Source organism: Cyclopterus lumpus, chromosome 20, assembly GCF_009769545.1.
Source record: "Cyclopterus lumpus isolate fCycLum1 chromosome 20, fCycLum1.pri, whole genome shotgun sequence".
Lineage (NCBI taxonomy): Eukaryota > Metazoa > Chordata > Actinopteri > Perciformes > Cyclopteridae > Cyclopterus > Cyclopterus lumpus.
Genome location: NC_046985.1, coordinates 17,596,493 through 17,617,909, shown reverse-complemented (window position 1 = coordinate 17,617,909; position 21,417 = coordinate 17,596,493). Strand labels below are relative to the sequence as shown.

Sequence of the window (21,417 nt, the reverse complement as noted above, 5' to 3'; positions counted from 1 at the left end):
ATGGACACAGCCTGTAGTGCAGGGATAATGCAGCACAGCAGAGTGGGATTTACTACATTATCATTAGAATAAAGTGTAATCTGGTTTCATTACATTTGACAACGACTCTTATTGCTTCTGCTCTTGATGTCAACAGTTATATAACCACAGCCAAAGACAATAAATGGCAGGGTTATTATTATCTGCTACCATTAAGATAAGATTTATGGCTGCTGTGCTCCTTGGTAGTTCATGTTTGATAAATGTGCCTTGATAAAAGAGTCAGCGCTGGTAAATCAGAAGGCTGACTACGTTACATATTTAGGCCTTGCCAATTAGAATAGTCTGTTTTTCATGGCTATGTGGTAAACGGCATGCACAGTCTTGTTTTTGGAAACATAAACCTGCTAGGTCAGTGTTACAGGTGGGAGGGAGGCAGGAGGGGTGGGAGATGACTAGGATTAAGCTCAAAAGAGAGTACAGTATTGTCAAGTCAGAATGATGAGTATTAGTCACTCCTGGTCTACAGCCTGGAAAGTAGCCCTGTGAGGTTGTAATGCTAAATAATAACAAAACCACAATGTTTCTGAGACAATACTGTCCACTCACACTTGTTGATGAGGTGGGTTATAGGGGGGGGGGGGGGGGCAGTTTCAAGGTGCAATGGGCTGGTGTTCACAAAGCAGCTCTCCGTGGCTATACAGTTAGTGGCGTGACTGTCTGGGCAGAGACCGGACCTGAATTGTCAGATGTACAAGGTGGACGCTATCTGTAGTTTCTCTTTCTATATTCATAAGCTTATTTTATCAGCAGCCTTATGGCCCTTTTCAGACTTTACAATGACTGACTTGGAGTCCTGGGCTGACTGGGATGTCATACTGGTCACCTGAGCCACATGGGAGCAGCTTAAGCTGTGATGTAACACGGTAACTCATCATCTAAGTACCTTGAAGGGCCAGTATATGGTATGCACATGAGCTGATGCTATGGATAAGACCACAGATGGCCGAAAAAACACAAGAGGAAAACATGTTCCTCTACTTCTAGTTACACACGTTTTAAATGGCGCTAAATAAATGGCTGTGAATTTTTCACTTTCCAAAAAACTGATCTTTTATCATGAAACACTCACAACTCACAGATTACTACTCTCTGGTTACACTTCTCATTTGAAAGGCCAGTCTTTATATTCCTTCCCATCTGCGGTTGATTATATTGTGCATCACTAGAGTGCGTGAAGTGATCTATTTTTCTGATAAATATGGGGGTCAAATTTGAGTCCAGATTTTAAAATCATGATGATGATAAAAGTCATTAGAGCAGTCAATGAACAGGTTGTGACTGCAGCCAAAGATCCAGCTTTGTGAAGACGGGTTTGTGTAACTAACAGCGAGGGAACAGTGGGTTGACAACATCGGCTACCTCGTCCTCCTGAGTGTCCTCCGCCGTGGAGGACGGCCGGCTGCGGGTCGTGCTCGGGGCGGCGCCCTGGTTCTTCCTCCGGATCGAGTTACGCGACTCGTCAGTGATACTCTGAATCTGAGCAGCGCGGCCCAGAGGCGAGGGCAGGTGAATAAGGAGATGGGGCCAATTGTCATGTGTGGTAGGCCAGATTTACTACAACACTGTTTGGATTCAACTATGTAGTTATTTATGGAAATTGCATACTGTAGAATCTGACCTGTGTGATATCGAAGCAACTTAGATGCGATGATTACGCTTGCAAACAACATTCAGTAACAATAAATGCCATGTACTTGAAGATGTTCATAATCTAATATGATTAGTGTCTCATCTAATTTGGTTGTGTTTAACTGTTTAACAGTTGCAGAGACTGTGAGTGGAGGGCTGCGTTACCTCTCTCTCCCTCTCAGTCCTGGAGAGCTGCATCTGTTTCAGCATCTGAGACCTTTGCTCCATCACCAGGGTCTTCTCATAGGTGAAGGCCGAGATGTCGTTATCATGCTGCACGGGAGAGGACAGAAACAAAGTCGTCAAGTACAATCTGGCACGCATGGGCACTGACTTTAGACCAGGTTTTTGATGGTCGCCCCCTGCTGCCTAAAGATAGCAATGCACCACATCTCATTTTTAAGACCTATACACCCATGGGCGCACAGACTGCTGTGAGTACATTTGCCACTTTTACAAACCAAGAGACAACACAATTAACGACTGCAAAATAGATCCTGCTTCTTTATATATTATTCATGGTTGAAACTTCCTGGCCTTAAGATTTAAAAAAAAAAGAAGACCCCATTAATAGTACAAATGAGGTTCTGGCACTGTTCAGCACTATGAGAAACTAAAGGTCTTTAGTACTGAAACTAAACATAGCTGATAGAGAAAGTGTTTCTTTTTTTTTTACCTCAGAACTTAATAAAGCTGTGAGAGATTTGTGTTGCAAATATAAAAACATATTAAGCAGCTGCGTTACAGAACTTTGGGCCAATGTAGATGCATTGTGCTATTCTAACATGCAAAGTCTCACCATCTCCACCACTTCCACTTCTGCATTCAGTCGCAGGTGGTAAAGGAACATCTGGAGATCCTTCTTCATTTGGATGCTGTTGTCGTCCATCTGGGCCACAGTGAAGATGCGCATCTTACACTTCCTCCACACCTGGACGATGGAAAGTGAACGTTGTTATAGCAGAAGGCGGATTTAACAGAACTTTATTTGCATTGTTCTAACAAAAATGTTATTTCTTTTTGTCTGATGGAGCAATCTGGTTTACTTGAAATTTATTGCAATTTTCTTTATTCTATTTTTTTAAAAAGCACAGATGGAGTCACAAAAACTTCAGCATGGACCATTTTGTTACAATTTTGAAGGAGGCATGAACATTTTTCTTCCTCCGAAGTGAACCACTGGATTAGCGAGATAAAGTAGGAAAGAGGGGAGGCGGAGGAGGGAAGTAGGAAAGTGTCAAAGAGGGAGAATTCTAAAATGGAGTGAGAAAGAAGGATACTGGACAAGAGTACAGGAATGACAAACATGAAACAATGACTAGTGGGTGTTGAGGGTATCTCAGAGATATGCACCGACCTTGTGCTGTCGCAGCAGGAAGGGCAGCAGCATCAGCATGCCTCCATCGTGAACCACCCACCACACGTCTATGGTGCCCTCCCCCAAGCGGTCCAAGTTGGCGGGGAAGCTGTCCACATTCTTAGCCACGAGCAAGGCATGGTTAGCTGCTGTGGACTCCCGCACCGTCTCTGGATCGACAGAGGGATAGAGATGCAATGCAAGATGCATCATCATTACTTCCCATGCATTTTCAGAATTGTCCACAATACTTATCTGAATTAATGTGTTTCTCTCCCTACATATATGTACTCCAATTTCATTTTGAATGGTCTCCCGCTCAGTACCTATGAAGTTCTTCCACGACTGCGGGTCGTTGGCCTGCCTCCAGGTGCCGGGCCAGGCCATGAGGACCGTGTTGTGCTTCATGCCTCCCAGCCCTGCAGACTGGATGAGGTGGGAGACTCCGTCTCGGAGGTTTGACGACACCACGACGTGGCAGAAACCCTTTGTTCGCTCTTCTGACATGGCGGACTTGATGTTCTAGACAGATAAAGACAGAAAACAATTACCATTCAGCACACTCATTAGTATCCATTCAGGACTAGTCATGAAGACAATGCCCTTGAATACAGTCTGTAATCTGGAATGTCAGCTCCTGCACAGGATGCTTTTGCAGGAAAAATATTCCACTGATTAAAAATGCTTTTGAGCACATAGTCTAATCAGTTGGACAAAAAGAAAAAAGACCTACTCAGTTTAGCCAGTAGATGGCAAAATTCACCAGCAGCACACAGATTTGCTTGTGGGTCCAACAATTGTAAACACAAACCGAAAGGAACCATTTTGTTGATTTGGACTGAATGCTCAGCAATGACTGAGCACATAATAATTTAATTAGCATTAAAACACAATTGGTGTTTTATCAGAAACTTTGGGTTCAGTAAATGACAAGAAACGTGTGCCTGCCTTTGCATTTATTCTGCTTATGTACACATCTCCAACATACCTGCTCAGCCTTCCTGGCCTCTGCATCTTTGGTGAGATAGGTCCCCTCTAAAACATTCCCCACTATGGTGAGGCCTTTGCCTGCCTTCAGCTGAGTGGTGAGGGACAGCAGGCGGGGGTGTTTCACTCCTTGATCCGAGTCAAGATTCAGGAGCACCAGCAACTGAGGCCTGGAGACAGGGAAGTCAGATTTATAAGTCATAGTTTAATGCTGTGAAAAGTGCATTACTGCTAACTATGCAGGGAGACCTTTGCCACAACAGGGGCAACTGTTAGCACAGTAACCTTCAATGAGAACCAACTGTATTGTTAAGGATGGGATGTTTCCAATTATACACACTGAGCGTGCCAAGAAAGTAGATGAAGCTGGTTTGGTGATTTGGACCGGCAGTCTGCAAGGTCAGCCAGTGTGGTCCTTCAGTACACTACAAAGACTCATCAACCTCCTCTGTCAGATTAGGACCAAGAGATTACTCAAATTCACCCTCTGTCTATTCCTGTCTCTCTTTTGTCCACCGTGACAGTGACACACACACACACACACACACACACACACACACACACACACACACACACACACACACACACACACACACACACACACACACACACACACACACACACACACACACACACACACACACACACACACACACACACACACACACACACACACACACACACACACACACACACACACACACACACACACACACACACACACACACACACACACACACACACACACACACACACACACACACACACACACACACACACACACACACACACACACACACACACACACACACACACACACACACACACCTCTTCCTCTTCCTCTTCCTCTTCCTCTTCCTCTTCCTCTTCCTCTTCCTCTTCCTCTTCCTCTTCTCCCCCCCCCCCCCCCCCCCCCCCAACATAATGCATTCACTCGGCTCTTACTCTCAGTCTATCCATCGCTAAATGCCGAACCCCAACAACAATCTCAGAACCAATTAGCTATTAGTCTGATGGTGATTTAGCCTGTGGGGACAACAAACAAAATTTCTGGGGCAGCGGTGTAGCCAGGTCAAGATTTCCTCCTCCTTGCACCAGTTAATATTTGCAGTCTGATGAGCAATTTGAGGCCCAATAATGGAGTTTGAGTTGAGGGATGGCGTGTAGGACCAGATTGTTTCACAGGTAGTTCACAAGCTAATTTTAAACCAATGAAAAGTTGTCATCATTGTCAGAGGATAGCTGGCGAGTTCCCAGACTGCATTTTAGCCAATTCGTTCAATTTCTTTTGCTCTCCACACGGACTGCATTCAACCAAAGCCTGCTCAAACCTGATTGGTCAATACCACTGGGGCTACAAACCAAAATGCTTCCGATACCAAAATCTTGTCCCATTGCCTTCAGATTCTGTATTCATATGCAGATATCCGTTTAACGAGATCACCCTAATCTTTAATACCAAGTCTTAACCTTCAAACAATACAAAATAAACTGAAACTGAACTCACAATCCAAAAATGTCTTCACTCTGTTAGTTTAAAAACATGTGTTGGTCCTCACTATGTAGCAAGAACAAAGACACACACACACATGCACTATACCTCCAGTTTTTAGTGTGCGGTGGAGCCTCCTCGAGGCGAATGAGGGCGTAGCGTGCTGCATTGAGCGACAGGCCACGGATGCCATCTCCCCACTCCTTTTCTGCCCTGCAGCCAACACATGATTGACCAAGAATTATGAACACGAACAAGAAACAACAAAATGACAACACCAGTGGATGTATTTCAACAGTTGTACACTGTTTTAATTACATGTTTTGTGCCATTTTAGTCCAATTCCTTTGGATCTATGAAAACATAAAGGCTAATACCTTTTCATGGAACTCAGCAGGCCTTAAAGTAAAAGCTACATTAAGTATAATTCAAGAGGTCTTCTGTTAAATTACATTTTAAGATTGAAAAATCTTATTCTGAAGGATCACACTGGTTGAGAGAAAATAATCCTTCAATTTGTTCAAAAAATGAAGGGAATCTAGTTGAATCCATGTTTTTTTCCCCTTCACAGTAACTCAGGTAAATTATGAATCTAAAGCCGTTTGTCTTTCCTGGTAAAAGTGTAGTTATAGCAATAAATGTCAGTATAGTATAAAGTATAAATTGATATTCTGTATATAATGTGTACATTTTGTAGATGCAGTCTATTTTCTGTTTGCCCAGTTGTCCAGCCTATTTCTAAATCGTATTTTAACTTATCGTCCAGAATGTAAAGTAAATCAAAGAAAATGTTGCAAACAATTCTTACCCTCTGTATTCAATGTATTTGTAGATGCAGGTAGCGATGGCCATGGCCACAATAGCATAATACCAGGAGCAGATGAACATGAGAGCAAGACACAAGCTCATTCCCAGGAAGGACAGAGCCCTGCAGAAGAAAACACAGTTTTACAACTCCAGTAACTACGTTTACAGAAAAAAGGAAACAGTTCAGAATGGACAGCTAGGGTGGTCCTGTAGTGCTGTTGCCAGCGTTTGCTCAGCTTGTTTCTCGAATAACTTAAGATCCAGAAATGTGATTACTCAAATCCTTCATCTGGTTAAATTATACAGTAAGTTCTAAAAACTGCATCTTAAAAATGTGGTGTAAAACTGGATACAAATGAAATGTATAGTTCTGGAAGACAACCACAACGCTGAGGCAAGAGCAAAGACGATATGACACCATTGATAGGCGACCAAATTAAAATGACAGTTTTGGAGTTTGTAAATTATTGAAAAAAATTTGGGAGAATGTAAGTATATAATAAAACAATTAACAAAACATAGGTATTGTTGCTTATAGACATAACATCTTTAAAAAAGCCTCAGTGACTTTAAATAAATAATAACTTACAAATCTTAATAATATCCTCTTTTTTCACTGTGAGAAAGTAAAATGTAGAGTGTGGATGGTATCCTGAATAATTCATCACCGACCAGTGGTAGTATTTGAAGCGTGGCCTCCAGTTGGGCGTCCGCAGCAGGGTCTGAAGCGCACAGGCCAGGTTGACAAACAAGTAGCACATGAGGAAAAACCTGTGGGATCAAGACATTCACTCATCATCTAAATCCCCACTTTATGACCCACTGTAGTCAAATACTTGAGGGATCAAAAGACATTTATCTGCTGCTCTGGCTTGATGCAAAGAGAGGATGTAATGTCTCCAAGCAAACAGATACTGACATGGAGAGGATTGGAGCCACGGCGTCCAGGGAGGCGATGAGGATACCGATCTCACAGATCCCAGCGGTCAACAGCAGAGCCCAGGTGGGTTCTCCGTTAGCTTTCCCATGACCGAACACCTAAAACGCATAGTCGAGTATGAAATTAAAGATAAAAGCACATGAGGCCAAGGACGGCTTTGACTGCATTTGTGTTCACTGTGTGCGTCTGACCTGCAGGAACGGTACAATGCCGTCTCGTGCGATGGCCTGCAGCAGGCGGGGGGCACCGGTCAAACTTTGTAGCCCCGCCCCACAGCAGGAGAAGATCGAGCCAATCACAATAACCCAGGGTGAGGGCCATGATAGTGTGCCTATCACAAGGTTCCCCTTCACTGCGTCACCAAATCTGCAATGCAAAAACAATCATTTACACTAATTGGATCGTATGTCTTTATTTAGCCATACATCATGTCGGTCGGTATCTTGCAATCATTTTAAATAGTCCACTTTAAAAAGGAAATCTTGTCATTCTTCTTTTTCAACAATTCCTATGAAAAGATTTAAACCAATAATGAATGTATCTTAGTAGAAAGTATTGTGGGTGCATCCATAAGAGGAAGAACTTTGATGATTTACTAATGGGGACAACACTGTTTGAAACTGGTCCAGTATAGCTGCTCAAGGGGTTATTATCCACACCAATAATTAATTTAAAATAGAACAGCGTAGAATGTCAGCCTCATTGATTTGTTTTTATTAGTTATTGGACAACAATGGAGCACTATTAACAGCGTCAAATTACTTAAAAGGTTCAACACTACTTCTCAGGACTGAGGATAAATATGTGTGCAATGGTACAGTGGTCCATTCACATCACATGAACACAAAATATTAGAAAAAAATCGGAGCCTCTTGTGATGAGGGCACTTAGCAACTACATAATCTTATCCATCTGCCCTCAAGATACTAAAAGAGAAGAGGGGAAACAAAACTATAGAATGTGGACCATAGTTCTTCAGATACCTTTTTTTGTGCCTTTTACACGTTATACATATTCTCTTACTTGTCTCGAAGCAGAACTCCCTCAATACAGGCACCGAACAGAACCACGCAGGTGACGTCTGGAAAGCACTGTTCAGGAGAGTAAATGTAACCCATGGGCAGAGTCTTCTCCCTTTCACGTTGCTGTAAAGTTATCCACACTACCCACAATCCTACAGGTGGTACCTGCTCTGTTGTATTAGGTCTTGAGCAGGCTTTGGATCTTGTTCCATTGGCACTCCGGCTAACAACCTATGAACCGGGCAGCTATTTTTGGCAACTGAAGTTGTGATTTACAAGCTCCATACTAAGCACTTTAATGTCCAGTGGATTAAGCTAGAAGAACATTTTTAAACTTACAGTTGTGACAAGACTTTCTGATATTAGTGTCACAAAAAGGTTAAAAGGATACAGATGAAGGAGGTTGTGGCGATGGCCAAGATGGTCCCGATGGGGATGGACTTCTGGGCATCCCGCAAGTCACCTGACCGGTTTGAACCAGCCATGATACCTTAAGAGGGGGGGGGGGGGGTCACAGGAGCTCTTTAGAAATGAAATAAAACTCGTCAAATTCGACCACAATGTGTTTGGGTGTGTTGTAGTCTCACCGGTGACAGACGGGAAGTAGATGCCGACCATCAGCGTGAAGAAGGTGGTGATATCGTTGACGACGTAGGGCAAGTACTTGTCTTGGGCAGAGTCACCTCCATCCACTGAATCCAGCTTTGTGTCATCTACCAACTTACCCAGAGGGCCGTACACTGACCACATGTTTTCTACAAGAGACAGGAAGCAGCAGTCAAGCAACTGGTTGGAAATAAAATGACTATAACCATGCTTGTGCCATGATAGCTTTAATACAGTGGGATCAAACAATGCCACTTCTTGGCTGCCCTAACCAGAGGAATAGAGCATAGTCCAACATGTCACAAATACCAGGGCTGGACCAAATGCCTTTTTTTGGTGTCATATTTGGAAAAGGAATTCTTGAACAAAATCCTCAATTTGAATAGATTTTACACTTGGTGTCGAGTAGAATTTTTCTAACAGGATTCATCGGGTTAACTCCATTTATTTATTTATTTTAGCAATGATCTTGGATGTTTTTGGATGCTACAAGTCTCTGGAGTTATGTGAAAGTTTGGATAACGCAAGTCATAAACAATGAAAACCACCACTGGAATCTAAATTGTACAAAGAGTATAATACTGAAGTTATTAGTATAGCCTGGTCTTCATCTATAACTGTGCAGAAAGGCTGGCTTTAAAACAGAATGAATAGGCATGCTAAACAAAGAAAGAAAAACTATTTGGTTGAGTCCTAACTAAAATGTACACATTATTAAATACTTTTATAGAACTGATAACATCAGATCCAGCATTAAACCGATATCATTTGAGAGGAAATCATTCAAGGGGCTTTAAAAAAAAGAAATTCCACCACATTTGCACACTTCTACTAAAACATCCAGGAGGAAACACTGTTCCAACCTGAAATGACTCTGCTCCTCAGCCCAGGGATGCCCTGCACCTCAGTCACATTGTTGAGGAGAAAGTAGTCGTTGCAGGTGGCGTTGAGCTCAGGACCGTCGCAGAACAGCTTCCACAGCTGGGTAGTGACCGTCACGTTGTCAATGATCTCCGTCTTAAGACAACTGTCAAAGTTTTGGTTCTGCAGAGTGCGATTCCCCAACATGCAAACACTGCATGGAGGAGCGGGACATTTTAAAACGACACGCTGAATAAACAATTCAAGACATTGGCTCACAAATCTAGTCCGGTGTTATTTCTACATCGCATGATTAATGCCACATCGAAGGTTATCGTTTGGACTCACGGGAAGTCTGGGGGCTCAAAGATGGTCTTGATGACTCCGGCATAGATGGCAAGGATGGAGAGAATGACACAGGCCAGGAAGACCAGCGCGAGCTTGTTGACATACTTCACCCCGACGAAGACGACCACGGACATCAGCGCTAGGCAGCATGTGCCGTAAACGCGCATGTTGTTCAGCAGGGCATTCACCTCGTCCTCCTTTTTCTCTGCCACAAAGATGGCTGCTTTAGGCACAATGTAGGTCTGGATGGGAAAAGAAGAAGAAAAAGACGTAGATGGTGGAGATACAGTAGAGGATGGCCGCTTTGTCGAAGAAGTTGACACATGGTGTTCACTCACCAGCAGGATCTCTATAGTACCAAGGATGTACATGGAGCCGGCGAAGGTCGTGCCCAGGTAGAAACAGAGACCGACCGCACCGCCGAACTCTGGGCCCAGAGATCTTGAAATCATGTAGTAGGAGCCTCCAGCTGGGAGAGAGAGAGGGGAGCATAGTGGGAGTGAGTTTTATGAGAGAAAGGGTAATTCTCTTAGCTTTTCAGGAATCTATCATCTATCTGTCTGACGACGAATAAGCCTCTAGGGCAAGGAGTGGGAAAGAGGGCTGGAGTTGAAAGACGACATGTACGACCGGGTTCAAGTTTGTGTATGTCCGAGTACCAAAGCGTCTTACCTGGCACAACACCATTGGTAGCGATTGCACTCATGGATATGGCCGTCAGCATGGTCTGTTGACAGAGGACAGTAAAGAACAAAGACATCAGAACTCAAATCTAAAGACTGTAAACACAGGACGTTCCTTTAAATTGTGACTTATTTAGTCAGTTTAGATTCAATAATGCATTGTAACAAGGCAGCTTGTGATGCCGATATCACACATTCGAAACAAAGTATGAAAATAATAAATGAAAACCCACCTAATAATTCTTTAATAAATCAAATAAAACCGATTGGAAAGAGGCCTTAGTCTTGCATAAATCGGGTTACAATACTTCTTAGGGGCTTTTGCTCTAATCTCTCAGATTGGTAAGGGATACAAGCTTTTCCGTGAAATCATTCCGTGAAGTCCTTGCAACGGAGGATATTTACATCTGTCTGTTACCTAACAGCGAGAGAGAGGACAGAGGGAAGAGCAAAGCAGGGAGACGAGATAAGAGTCACAAAGAGAAAAGCGAGAAAGACATAATGAAACTTAAAGGGTGTAAGAAAGAGGGAGAGGAAAAAGCATGAAGGTGAGAGAATAGAAGACAAAGGAAAAGGAGGAGGAGGGGAGCAGGGACAGGGACAAGGACACAACCAAGATAAACCTCGTGCCAGGCGTCCAGTTTAAAGTGGCAGACAATAGAGTAAAGCCAATTAGCTGACAAGTTTAAACTTCCGCTTCCCCTGAAACCTAAAGCAGCTATACACAAGCTTGTCTCTCGTCCGTGACAGCAAAGGGAAGTGCGGAAAGACACATCCTTGATGTTGGAAAATGACCACACAATTCCCATGTGGAACCATGTGGGCTTCTAGAAGAAAATCAACCAGAGCCGGAGGCCAGTCAGACACAAACAAGGTCCAACAACTGCTTAAACCAAACATCGTTGTGATCCACGGAGCTCAAAGTTAACCAATACATCACTGGCAGTGCAAGTCATCACATTAAAAAAAAGCTAAAATACTCTAGTTTCTCATATTTCTTTAACGAACCACATGATCAAACTGCTCAACATTTCAGATTAAGTAGCTCAGCATGTGAACATGTGGGTGTAGCCAATAGTGCTTTCATACAATAATGACTTGAATGTCTTTCGTAGTCTTGTTAAGGTAAATATGTATCACTCATAAATAATGCCGCCATTGAGATAAAGATTCTGTTTATTAAATCCAACACAGTATCTTGTCTTGTATCATGTTAACATGACAGGATGGAGAAATAATAACAGAGAATGCCTGCAATCATTAGAAATATATAACCGGTCATCTCGAATAATGTGAGCGACGCAGTCTTGCGACAAATAACAAATTGCACTGATTCAATAAATAAATAAATATGTATCTATGATATATATATATATATATATATATATATATATATATATATATTCATAAAATAAATAAATGTTGCTCATCTTTCATTGAAATTCCTTGTTTGAAAATGATTATTGACGTGTTGACTCGATTTAGGCCTATTAATTAAATGTAAAAAATAAAGAATACATTTGAAGTTATTTTCGTTGTAATAAAAACAGAAACGGTACGCACTGGCTTTCATGTGAGCATTGAAACAATTATGAAAACAGGCACAGTTAATCCTTACTGGCCTACACTAAAGTCAATCACCTGTTCAAGTTATTTTTAGACATTTCTGGTGTTGGGTCTAGACTCTAGAGCACACAAAACCTGACCTATAAACATGTAGCTGATGTGGAACCATCAGTGCAAAGTCAGATGCGGTCTTACCAGAGAAAATGAACATTAATCTGTTTGACTAAGCTTGGCTCTCTTCTTATGTAACAGCAGTGGAGGGTCAACCCGCCCAGCGCACTTCAGCTAGAGATTGTAATAAAAATCCACATCAACTGTTGTTACAGCGACACAATCCAATATTAATTCACGGCGCTATGGATGCACTGTAATGGGTTATTCTTCTTATTATTCTAATAAATAAAAACAGAAATAGTTGAAATTCGTGGCTTTCAGTTACAAGAGAATGGAAATACATTTTGGTACATGATAACTTGATCATGTCGTACTATTAGAGCATTCCCTTGTGAGGCGAATAGCCTTCGACTGAGATAGGTTTTTTTTTCTTGGTACTTTCCCTGATTAATCTGAAGTAATCAATTGGGATCTGCAAATAGACACTGTGTGGGTGTGCATGTCGCTATGTTTCTGACACTTTGCAGATGGAGGGATTACATATACCATTAGAGGCTAGGAGTGTATGGGAAATGGAGTCACAGTGGCTAAATATAGGAGGGATCAGTGACCACTGAGTCAACCTGCCTGTCACTCATTACAGCAGTCGGTCCAACGTTTTGTACCCGTGTGCCATTAAAAGTTGCCCCCGTCCCCCCCTTCACCAAAACACTCATGCACACATATTCACTTTAGTGTGCTCATGCATAAAAAGCTGGATGTGTACATTAAGCGCTCCACAGTCTTGCATAACATTGCTCTAAATCCTTGATAAAGGACACTTTTCTTCAAGATGTTCTTCAGAAGTATAGTCAGGGTAAAGAGAGGGTTGAGTACTCACACACGAGCAGCACAAGCCGACGATAGCCAGGGACTCCAAGATGCCGGCAGTGCCGACAATCCAGGTGAGTCGCAGAAATAGGATGACCCCCAGAATGTTTTGGAGGCACGGGAGGTAGACGCCCATGAAGGTCCCCATCTGAGGGCTCTGTGGAAGGGGTCAGAGAATTTTCAGCAATGTTATCAACAATAAGCAGCATAAAATAAGGCAAGAGAAAGAAGACAAAGAAGGATTATAGGGGGAATAAAGGCATGTAAAGCCCCCAAACCCCTGTGAATGTAATCATGAAACCAAAATCTCTTTGCAGAGTCGCAACATGAACAAAACATGACTATCCAGTTTAATTATCAATTAAGTATTGTTGTTGTATCTGACAGTGGTGAAGATCCGAATTCATTTGCCCATGCTTTAAATTTAGAAGCTTAGTTTTTTTCAAAACATAATCTTGTTTGAATCATCACTTTTATCGGGCAGCATCACACATGTGCAGGGAAATCCTCCGTCAAAGCAAAACGCTGCCACTGTTGCAATATGAGGATCGGATCGCGCTTAATGTTCTCCAAAACGTGACGTTTTTCTGATGAAAAATGAGTTGTTGATGTGTCACTTAAATCTCAGTGATACATTTACGGAAACCACAACACTATCCAGTGACCAGCCACAATACTTAAGGAAAATCCATCAATGCTTCCACCACAAAAAAAGCATTCCTTGCAAAAAAACTGTAGTTCCGCAACAGCATGTAAAAAAGGACCAGGCAACGGGAATATGCTCTACTTTTCTAAAAACACAAAAGGTCCAATCGATCATCTTGTATTTACAAGCAGACACCTTTTTTTGCCATATCTCTCCAAATGTACAGTGCTAGTCCTTTTGTTCAAGACAAAGAGGGGCGAAGATGGTGTCAGCTTAATTCTTGACCAAAATGGATCCTGCAAGGCGATGGGAGGTGCCCAAGGCCTCTTTCCAAGCAGGGGACAGGATGGAGCAACTGGCATGGGACTGAAGCTGTGATTACACAAGCAGCTATGTGCGGCATGGTGGTACTGTAATTACAGTAATTAGGTGGTACTGTGGGTACTTTTTCATTTTCCTTTTTTAATAAACTGGCTGTTCTCTGCATCTCTGGGTCATCAGGTCCTTTTTAGTAAAACTAAACACTGGGCTTCATATGAAGTAGCCTTCATGTTGCACCTGGGAATACGGCATCGTTTTCTGTGTAAAAGTAGTAATTCCTTCATTTTGTGGTGATTTTGGCACTGTGGAAAAAAGTGCGACAGAGTCTGACAATCTGAACCCCTCAGTCCTGGTTCTCCTGTGCCTCCCTTCCAGCATTGTGGTGTCAGTGTTGGCTTCCAGCAGCGCCCGCCCCCCCCCCCGTTATGTAATGATAGTTGAGTGGGTTTAAAAGACCAACTGTTATTATGCAACTGTACAGTGCCTAACTGTTAACCTTGCAGCTCTGATACAACCACTGTATTAAACAAGGCTCGCTGCTGTACCTTGACTTCTTTCTTCTTGGGCCCCTCATCATTATCAGCCTCCTCGTGCTCCTGGGCCCCCTGGGTGAGGTTGGTGTAGTTTGCAAGCTTGTTGAGGAGGGACGACACCATGGGGTTGATTTCGATCTCATCCTGCAATAAGGAAAATATGTTTTTTAAATGCCGAGAGCAGGGACACAAACTTCATCAATGCTCACCAAGGGTTTCTTTATTTAAAAAAAGACGGTGACATAACGCAACACAGCATATTAAAAACATTTTCCTGTAATTTTGTCACACAGACACACACACACACACACACACACACACTTAGTTAGCTGTTCAAAGCATCTTAGAATAGTATAGCTTGGTCAGCTCCATGCAGACAGAGTGGGGAAAACAAGCAGCAAAGCCTAATTGATTCTTTACACAGGCCAGTGACCACACCCTGGAAAGTTCTGCCAAATGGCAGCGCAAAGCACCTGGAAAGAGTTCAGCTGAGAGTTCTTGAAGGAGCGCACCGGTATTTATGGCAAGTAAAGTCTTTGATTGACACATTGTTGAGCTCAGAAAAGATTCACCTCCTGGTTAATTTGCTAAGTTTACCGCAGCTAACCTAGAAGCTTTAGCATAAAAAGTTGGTTCCAATTTAAAAATGCAGAAAGTTCTGGCAGCGAATGTTTGCTTAAAAAGGGTACTGATGTATTTGCAGCTTCTACCCCTCAGTTTGGGGGTTCTCCTTTGTGGCCTATAACAACAAAAGAGAAAGGAATGCAAAATGAATGCATTTGCATCAGCTGGAGCAACTCAGCTGCAGCGTAGTTTGATCAGATGTTGGCGCTATTGGCTACGCATGGCTGTAATCTACCAGTAAACAGAGTAGAAGAAGAAGTAGAGGAAACAAAGAAAATGGAAAGAGGTCTTTTCACCATATACGGATTGGGGATGAGTGACAGACGCGGTAAACTGTTCTGGTAGCAGTAGATACCTGTCAATTACAAATAGCCCACCCTGAAACATACTCTGCTTTATGGTCCGTTTGTCACAAAATGGACCATAATTTAGTAAATGAACATCATAGAGATTGAGACCATAAACTCATGTTTACAATGTTTGCTGATGGAATAAATCGAGAAAAGTAGACTAATTTTCTCAAAGATCTTCATACAACCAGACTTCTTTTTGCAACCGGAGGAGTCACCCCTCTGCTGGTCAGTGGAGAGAATGCAAGTTGTAAGACACTTGGTTTCACTTTTCCAAACCGGAGGTTGCTGCCTGGTTATGAGTGTATTCAAGAAAATGCTGATGCAGAAACAGCTGATCAGTCATGTGAGTTCAATGTTGGCCATCTCAGAATTCATTTCATTTAGCACATCAACTCTTTTGACGAGAGTACAACATCTTTTTTGCAATTAAGGAAGTTTTCTTTTCTTTTTTCATACAGCTTTTCTAATGAGACACTTAAAAATAAAAATATGCGAATGGAAATGTTTTGCACGTTACCTCAAAAAGAGCCATGTTGTTGCCTTTGTCGTTGTCTGTGTTGTTGATGAAGGGACTGTTTTCCTTCGGGACGCCATCACCTGTGGAAACACAGCACAGCTGTTACTTTAAAATAAATGAAGTATATGTTTGATATGCCACACGAATATGGGTGTTGGACGGCAAAGAAATACTCCACGTTTCCAATGTCAAGTGTATTTGCAAGAACCAGCTTTCTCAGAAGACAACCCTTTTTTCATGGTCTCGGGTTTGCAGGTCCTTTTCCTTGTTCCACACTACCAACCAGCTTTTGCACAGACGTCAGCTGTTGCCATGAAAACAACTAAAAAAACATTAAATTACTTTAAGAGCAAGCAATTCCAAACCATTATCGGCGTGAAAGCATTTTTCTATTTTTGAAAAAGGTGGAGACCAAATACGCTTCGGAGTTTCTGCTTTGCTCTAATGTGCATCGACATTGTATTAATCCGGATCACAATGAGGACTTCTCATAATACGCATGAATAATTCATACCTTAACTTTAATAAGGAAAATTGACTATGTAACCAAGACAATACACAGCCAATAAACACAAAAAGTTGCAAATGAATTACTTAGAAACAAATAGTCTCATGATTATCTATTTAGGTTCTACTAAACATCGCACTAAAATAGGAGTATTTGTCTGTCTGTCCTTTTTCTAAAATTACAGATTATTTCCATGACTTATGCAATTTACTAGCATGTCAAGCAACGCACTCTTAAAAGACAGGTAACACTGATGATCCTCTGCTTCCTCTCCACTTTATCAACCACAACAGAAGTCACACAGTTGGCTGGCGTCACACGCAGCCGCCTCCAGAGACAACATTCTAGCACCAAACTGAACTGTGCTCGTCTCTTTGCTGCTGGGGGCCCAGCAACCGTCGCGGCATCGCACTGAGCAAATGTTTTGAATGAACACAGTCGGTGTGGGGGGCTAAGATACTAGACATGCAAGTGTAAAGGGTGAGGAATCTTCCAATCAGGCAAATGTGTGAGCTGAAAATGATCTATGTGAGCGTCCCTTCCTCCATCATATAAAAGATAGAAAGACTGATTGAAATCAGAAATGCATTCACACATGCGAATAACCAGGATGCAGAGTTTTGTATACACGAAAAAAACATTTAGATTTGGGGAAGAGAAAAATATCAAAATTAAATAGGGAAGAGCCACTCACTCAGAATCGGCCTCAGAAAAACAAACAAGTGTTTTATATACTATGAAACACAATTTTAAAAAAAGCCAATGAGACAAAGAAAAAAACTAAACAATTAACTTATTTAATGATAAGATTCTAACATTTCAAAAATCAGACACATCTTGTCTCAAAAAGATGCAGAAAAGCTGGTTCACGCGTTTGTTACTTCCAGACTAGATTACTGCAACTCCTTATTATCAGGCTGCTCTAATAAGTCTCTTAAATCCCTCCAGTTAATCCAGAATGCTGCAGCTCATGTACTCACAAAAACTAAGAAAAGAGATCACATTACTCCGGTATTAGCTGCTGTGCACTGGCTCCCTGTAAAATCAAGAATCACATTTAAAATTCTTCTCCTCACCTACAAAGCCTTGATTGGTGATGCACCATCATATCTTAAGGAGCTTGTAGTACCATATTGCCCCACTAGAGAGCTGCGCTCACTAAATGCGGGGCTACTTGTGGTTCCTAGAGTCATAAAAAGTAGGATGGGAGCCAGAGCCTTCAGTTATCAAGCTCCTCTTTTATGGAACCAGCATCCACTTTCAGTATTTACAACTCTCATAATATAAATAATGTCTGTCATATGCATTGAATGTGCTGTAAAGCTGTTATGTTGTTCATGCTGTTAACATGACATCCATCACACTTCTGTCCATCCGGGGAGAGGGATCTTCCTCTGTTGCTCTCCCTAAGGTTTCTTCCCTTTTTTCTCTCAACGTTATAGTTTTTCTTGGGTGAGTTTTTCCCTGTACCGATGTGAGGTCCCGGGACAGATGATGTTGTTGTATGATTGCAAATCCCTCTGAGGCAAATTTTGGGTTTTGGGCTATACTAAATAAATTTAATTAAACAGAAATAAAACAGAGCCAGTGACTATAAACCTCTTAACTGAAGAGCAAAGCAGTCCATACCAGAGCACCCAAAGAACAAACGCATTGCAGGACAGAACATGGCGTTATCCTCCAGACACAACGGACTGAGCAGTTCATGGAGCCGTTTCTTAAAATACTCAAACGTCTAACCGAGTACAAGCAGCACATTGCATGTATGTTGTATGAGTGATGTGTATAGATTGTATGGTAAATGATGTAACAGTGCAAAGCAAAAGGTATTTAACCAATGCCTGTTTTCTACTAGCCAAGAGCGATGCAAAGATACGGGGGCCAATTAGCCAACTGTTACCTAAGCTAAACTAAGGTTAGCCAGCTTGCTGCATTTTAACTGTGGCATGGGTTTGGCAATGGTTGCTTTGTAATGGTTGGTTCAATCCCCACCCTAGTCAATGTGTCCTTGAGCAAGAAAAAGTGTCAGCTAAATAACATGTAATGCAATGTAATGTTACCTGACATTTTTAGACTAAAGTGCTTTAAAGTCTAACAGCTTTGTTTTAAGCAAATTGTGCCCCACAATTGAACACTGCAGTGCCTCAAAATATGACGAGACATATTCACAACCATATGCCAATATTTCTTTCCATTTTCAATTGCATCCTTACATTTAGACTGGCATTCTGCCAAGTCTTCTTTATGCATCAGTGGAACTGAACTCTGAACTCACAGTGGGGATTTTACAAGTAACTTTTACTGCTTGATCCAGCAGCAAGGGGAATAAGAGGCTTGCAGCATGGCTTAGCTCACTGGTAATCACAGGGAAAGTCACTATGTCCTTGCACTGTGTAGCACTTTAAAACGCAGTCTGAGTGGGATAGCAGGACATATTAGGTGTCGGCACAATGTTTCAATAAGCTGGGATGACGGGGAATGAATTTGAAGATAATGACCATTGTACTGCGAGGATGCAGCCAAGGGTGAATCGACCTATCAGTCACCGGTTAGCTTGGCAGGATTCTACACACAACCCACGTAATCTTGAATTGATACTAGCTAAATCCTCTTTGAGGTCCTGCAGGCTAAAACCGGCAGTACCGTTTCCAAATCAGGTGAGTTTTCCTGACGTGGAAGGTGGCTTAGATGTCAATCAGGAAAACATTTGTTGGAATCACCCCAGGTGCCGCAATAAGTCCAACAATACGGTTTAGAAAATAATTTGTGAAACAATGATTCAATTAAAAAGTTTTAATGTTGAAATTGCATATAAATCTTGTTGTACTGGAGCTCTGGGTCAGAATAGTTGTTGGAATAAAAATGTCATGGTAACACTCTTTACTGTATTTTACATTGGCAAATAACTTGTACACACCAACCCTGAAACTTTGTTCATTGTTGAATTTTTGGAACTGATTTGATTTCTATCGTTTTTTTCTGCATTCATCAGAGCGGTTTCACCATTCAGAGCCACCGTAAATGCAAGGAAACGAAAGCTAACCACAGCACCCACATATTAAATTGTGTTTGGTCTTGTATCGCGAATTTTCCCATCGAACAGAAACATTTTAAAAAAGGCATTGAATTCAAAAACTTGGGACTTGGAAAGAAGGATTTGGTGTGCAAAGACCTTTACGGTCAATGGGAGTCAGGATTTCGTGGCCTTGTAAACTCGATAATACCTAAAAGGGCAGATGTGTAGCAACACATGTTGTCCAACTTCCATGTCATTAAATCCTCCCGTGAACTCAAGCTGCACTTGCACATCACCATCCCAAACTAGGCAAAGGTGCCATCTGCCACAAATCCTCCTTGTGGATACCAAATACTGCAGTTCCAGCAGTAATGGTCCTAGATTATACACAAAAGAAGACGCACATGTACATCATTTATGTTCTTTGTCCCTGTATGTCTACATATTATCCTAAATGTTGCGGTGTACATGAGAGTGCACACTCTCATGTACACTCTCATGTGCTGTCAACAGTCCTGGGGGACACGGTCCAGATTCATATACTGTAGCAGTGACAGATGTTAGCCTCTGTGCATATTACACGTGTCGCCAGTTATCCTGGAAATCCATGCGCATGTCCTCTTACTAAATGGAATAAACATATGGGCATCATATGAGGCAACAAAAATGGAGCTGCAGGACTGACCTTTAACTGAACAACCTGGGTTTGTCTTTTTGGAAATAACAACAACTTAATGAATTAGACTATTAAAAAAAACCTCAAGCTGTCCTGTCCCCCCATGTAGGCTGTAAATTGTGGTGGGGTGGGGGGGGGGGGGGGGGGGTCCAGATCATGCAAATCCTAAATCAGCACAGTTGTGAGGTCTGACCAGGTACATGGTGCGCTTTCACATTATTGCCCATCCTGCATTGCACAAAATCCAAACAGCTGCTGATACCAGTTCAGGAAATGCTAAGAGCGCACTGCACGAGCAAATGTATTCGTGAGGAGCAAATGACGTAAATGTTGTCAGATTTGCAGGAGGGAATGAGGGTACCAATGCAGATGACACTCCAAATGAAACTGATAATGGATGCAAAGGACGTCCAATCTCTAAAGGCAATGTCTCCGTAATGGCACAAGGCTTATCCTGTGCTTCTCTTACGTGTGCACTATAATGTATGTACCCTGATGTGGCAATGGGAAGTCTTACAGACTAAATGTGGAACTACACTGTAAAGAATACTCCATTTCTATTACAACAAGTGTAAATTGAATCACATTCTAAACCAAAACTACAGTGGAGCAATGGACCTGAATTTAATTGGATAACAAACTGTTATCCAATTGGGAGAACAAACTGATTCACATTTCATTATCCCAATAATTATCTATATATGTTTAAAACTCTTACAATGGCACTAAAAGAATACTAGAATCACATTACACTTTGTTTAGAAACAAATATTTCTTTCTATCTTTTTTAGTGAGCATCCTTTTTTATTGAAAAAACAAACAATCCTAAATTAGGTAATCCTAAAGGTTCCCCTGCATAAAAAAAAGAAGAATGAATACATTTCTATATAAAGCAACAA

General features: G+C 41.8%; 1 protein-coding gene across 10 annotated transcripts in view; it reads right to left on the bottom strand.

Annotated features, from left to right (window-relative positions):
- slc12a7b (solute carrier family 12 member 7b) overlaps window positions 1-21,417 on the bottom strand; it is a 50,317-nt gene that overhangs the window by 5,537 nt on the left and 23,363 nt on the right. For 6 of the 10 annotated variants that reach the window (XM_034560631.1, XM_034560630.1, XM_034560626.1 and 3 more), the window contains 20 exons: window positions 16,319-16,398; window positions 14,837-14,968; window positions 13,335-13,481; window positions 10,764-10,818; window positions 10,430-10,560; window positions 10,092-10,333; window positions 9,746-9,957; window positions 8,864-9,031; window positions 8,668-8,766; window positions 8,278-8,335; window positions 7,446-7,620; window positions 7,234-7,352; window positions 6,987-7,085; window positions 6,316-6,435; window positions 5,616-5,720; window positions 4,017-4,185; window positions 3,355-3,550; window positions 3,029-3,198; window positions 2,471-2,602; window positions 1,837-1,944 (listed from right to left, as the gene is read on the bottom strand). In XM_034560631.1, coding sequence (XP_034416522.1) covers window positions 1,837-1,944; window positions 2,471-2,602; window positions 3,029-3,198; window positions 3,355-3,550; window positions 4,017-4,185; window positions 5,616-5,720; window positions 6,316-6,435; window positions 6,987-7,085; window positions 7,234-7,352; window positions 7,446-7,620; window positions 8,278-8,335; window positions 8,668-8,766; window positions 8,864-9,031; window positions 9,746-9,957; window positions 10,092-10,333; window positions 10,430-10,560; window positions 10,764-10,818; window positions 13,335-13,481; window positions 14,837-14,968; window positions 16,319-16,398 — 2,717 coding nt within the window. Of the gene's footprint in view, window positions 1-1,401; window positions 1,519-1,836; window positions 1,945-2,470; window positions 2,603-3,028; window positions 3,199-3,354; window positions 3,551-4,016; window positions 4,186-5,615; window positions 5,721-6,315; window positions 6,436-6,986; window positions 7,086-7,233; window positions 7,353-7,445; window positions 7,621-8,277; window positions 8,336-8,667; window positions 8,767-8,863; window positions 9,032-9,745; window positions 9,958-10,091; window positions 10,334-10,429; window positions 10,561-10,763; window positions 10,819-13,334; window positions 13,482-14,836; window positions 14,969-16,318; window positions 16,399-21,417 lie in introns of all 10 variants that reach the window. The other 4 variants (XM_034560623.1, XM_034560624.1, XM_034560625.1 and 1 more) reach the window with 1 other exon arrangement.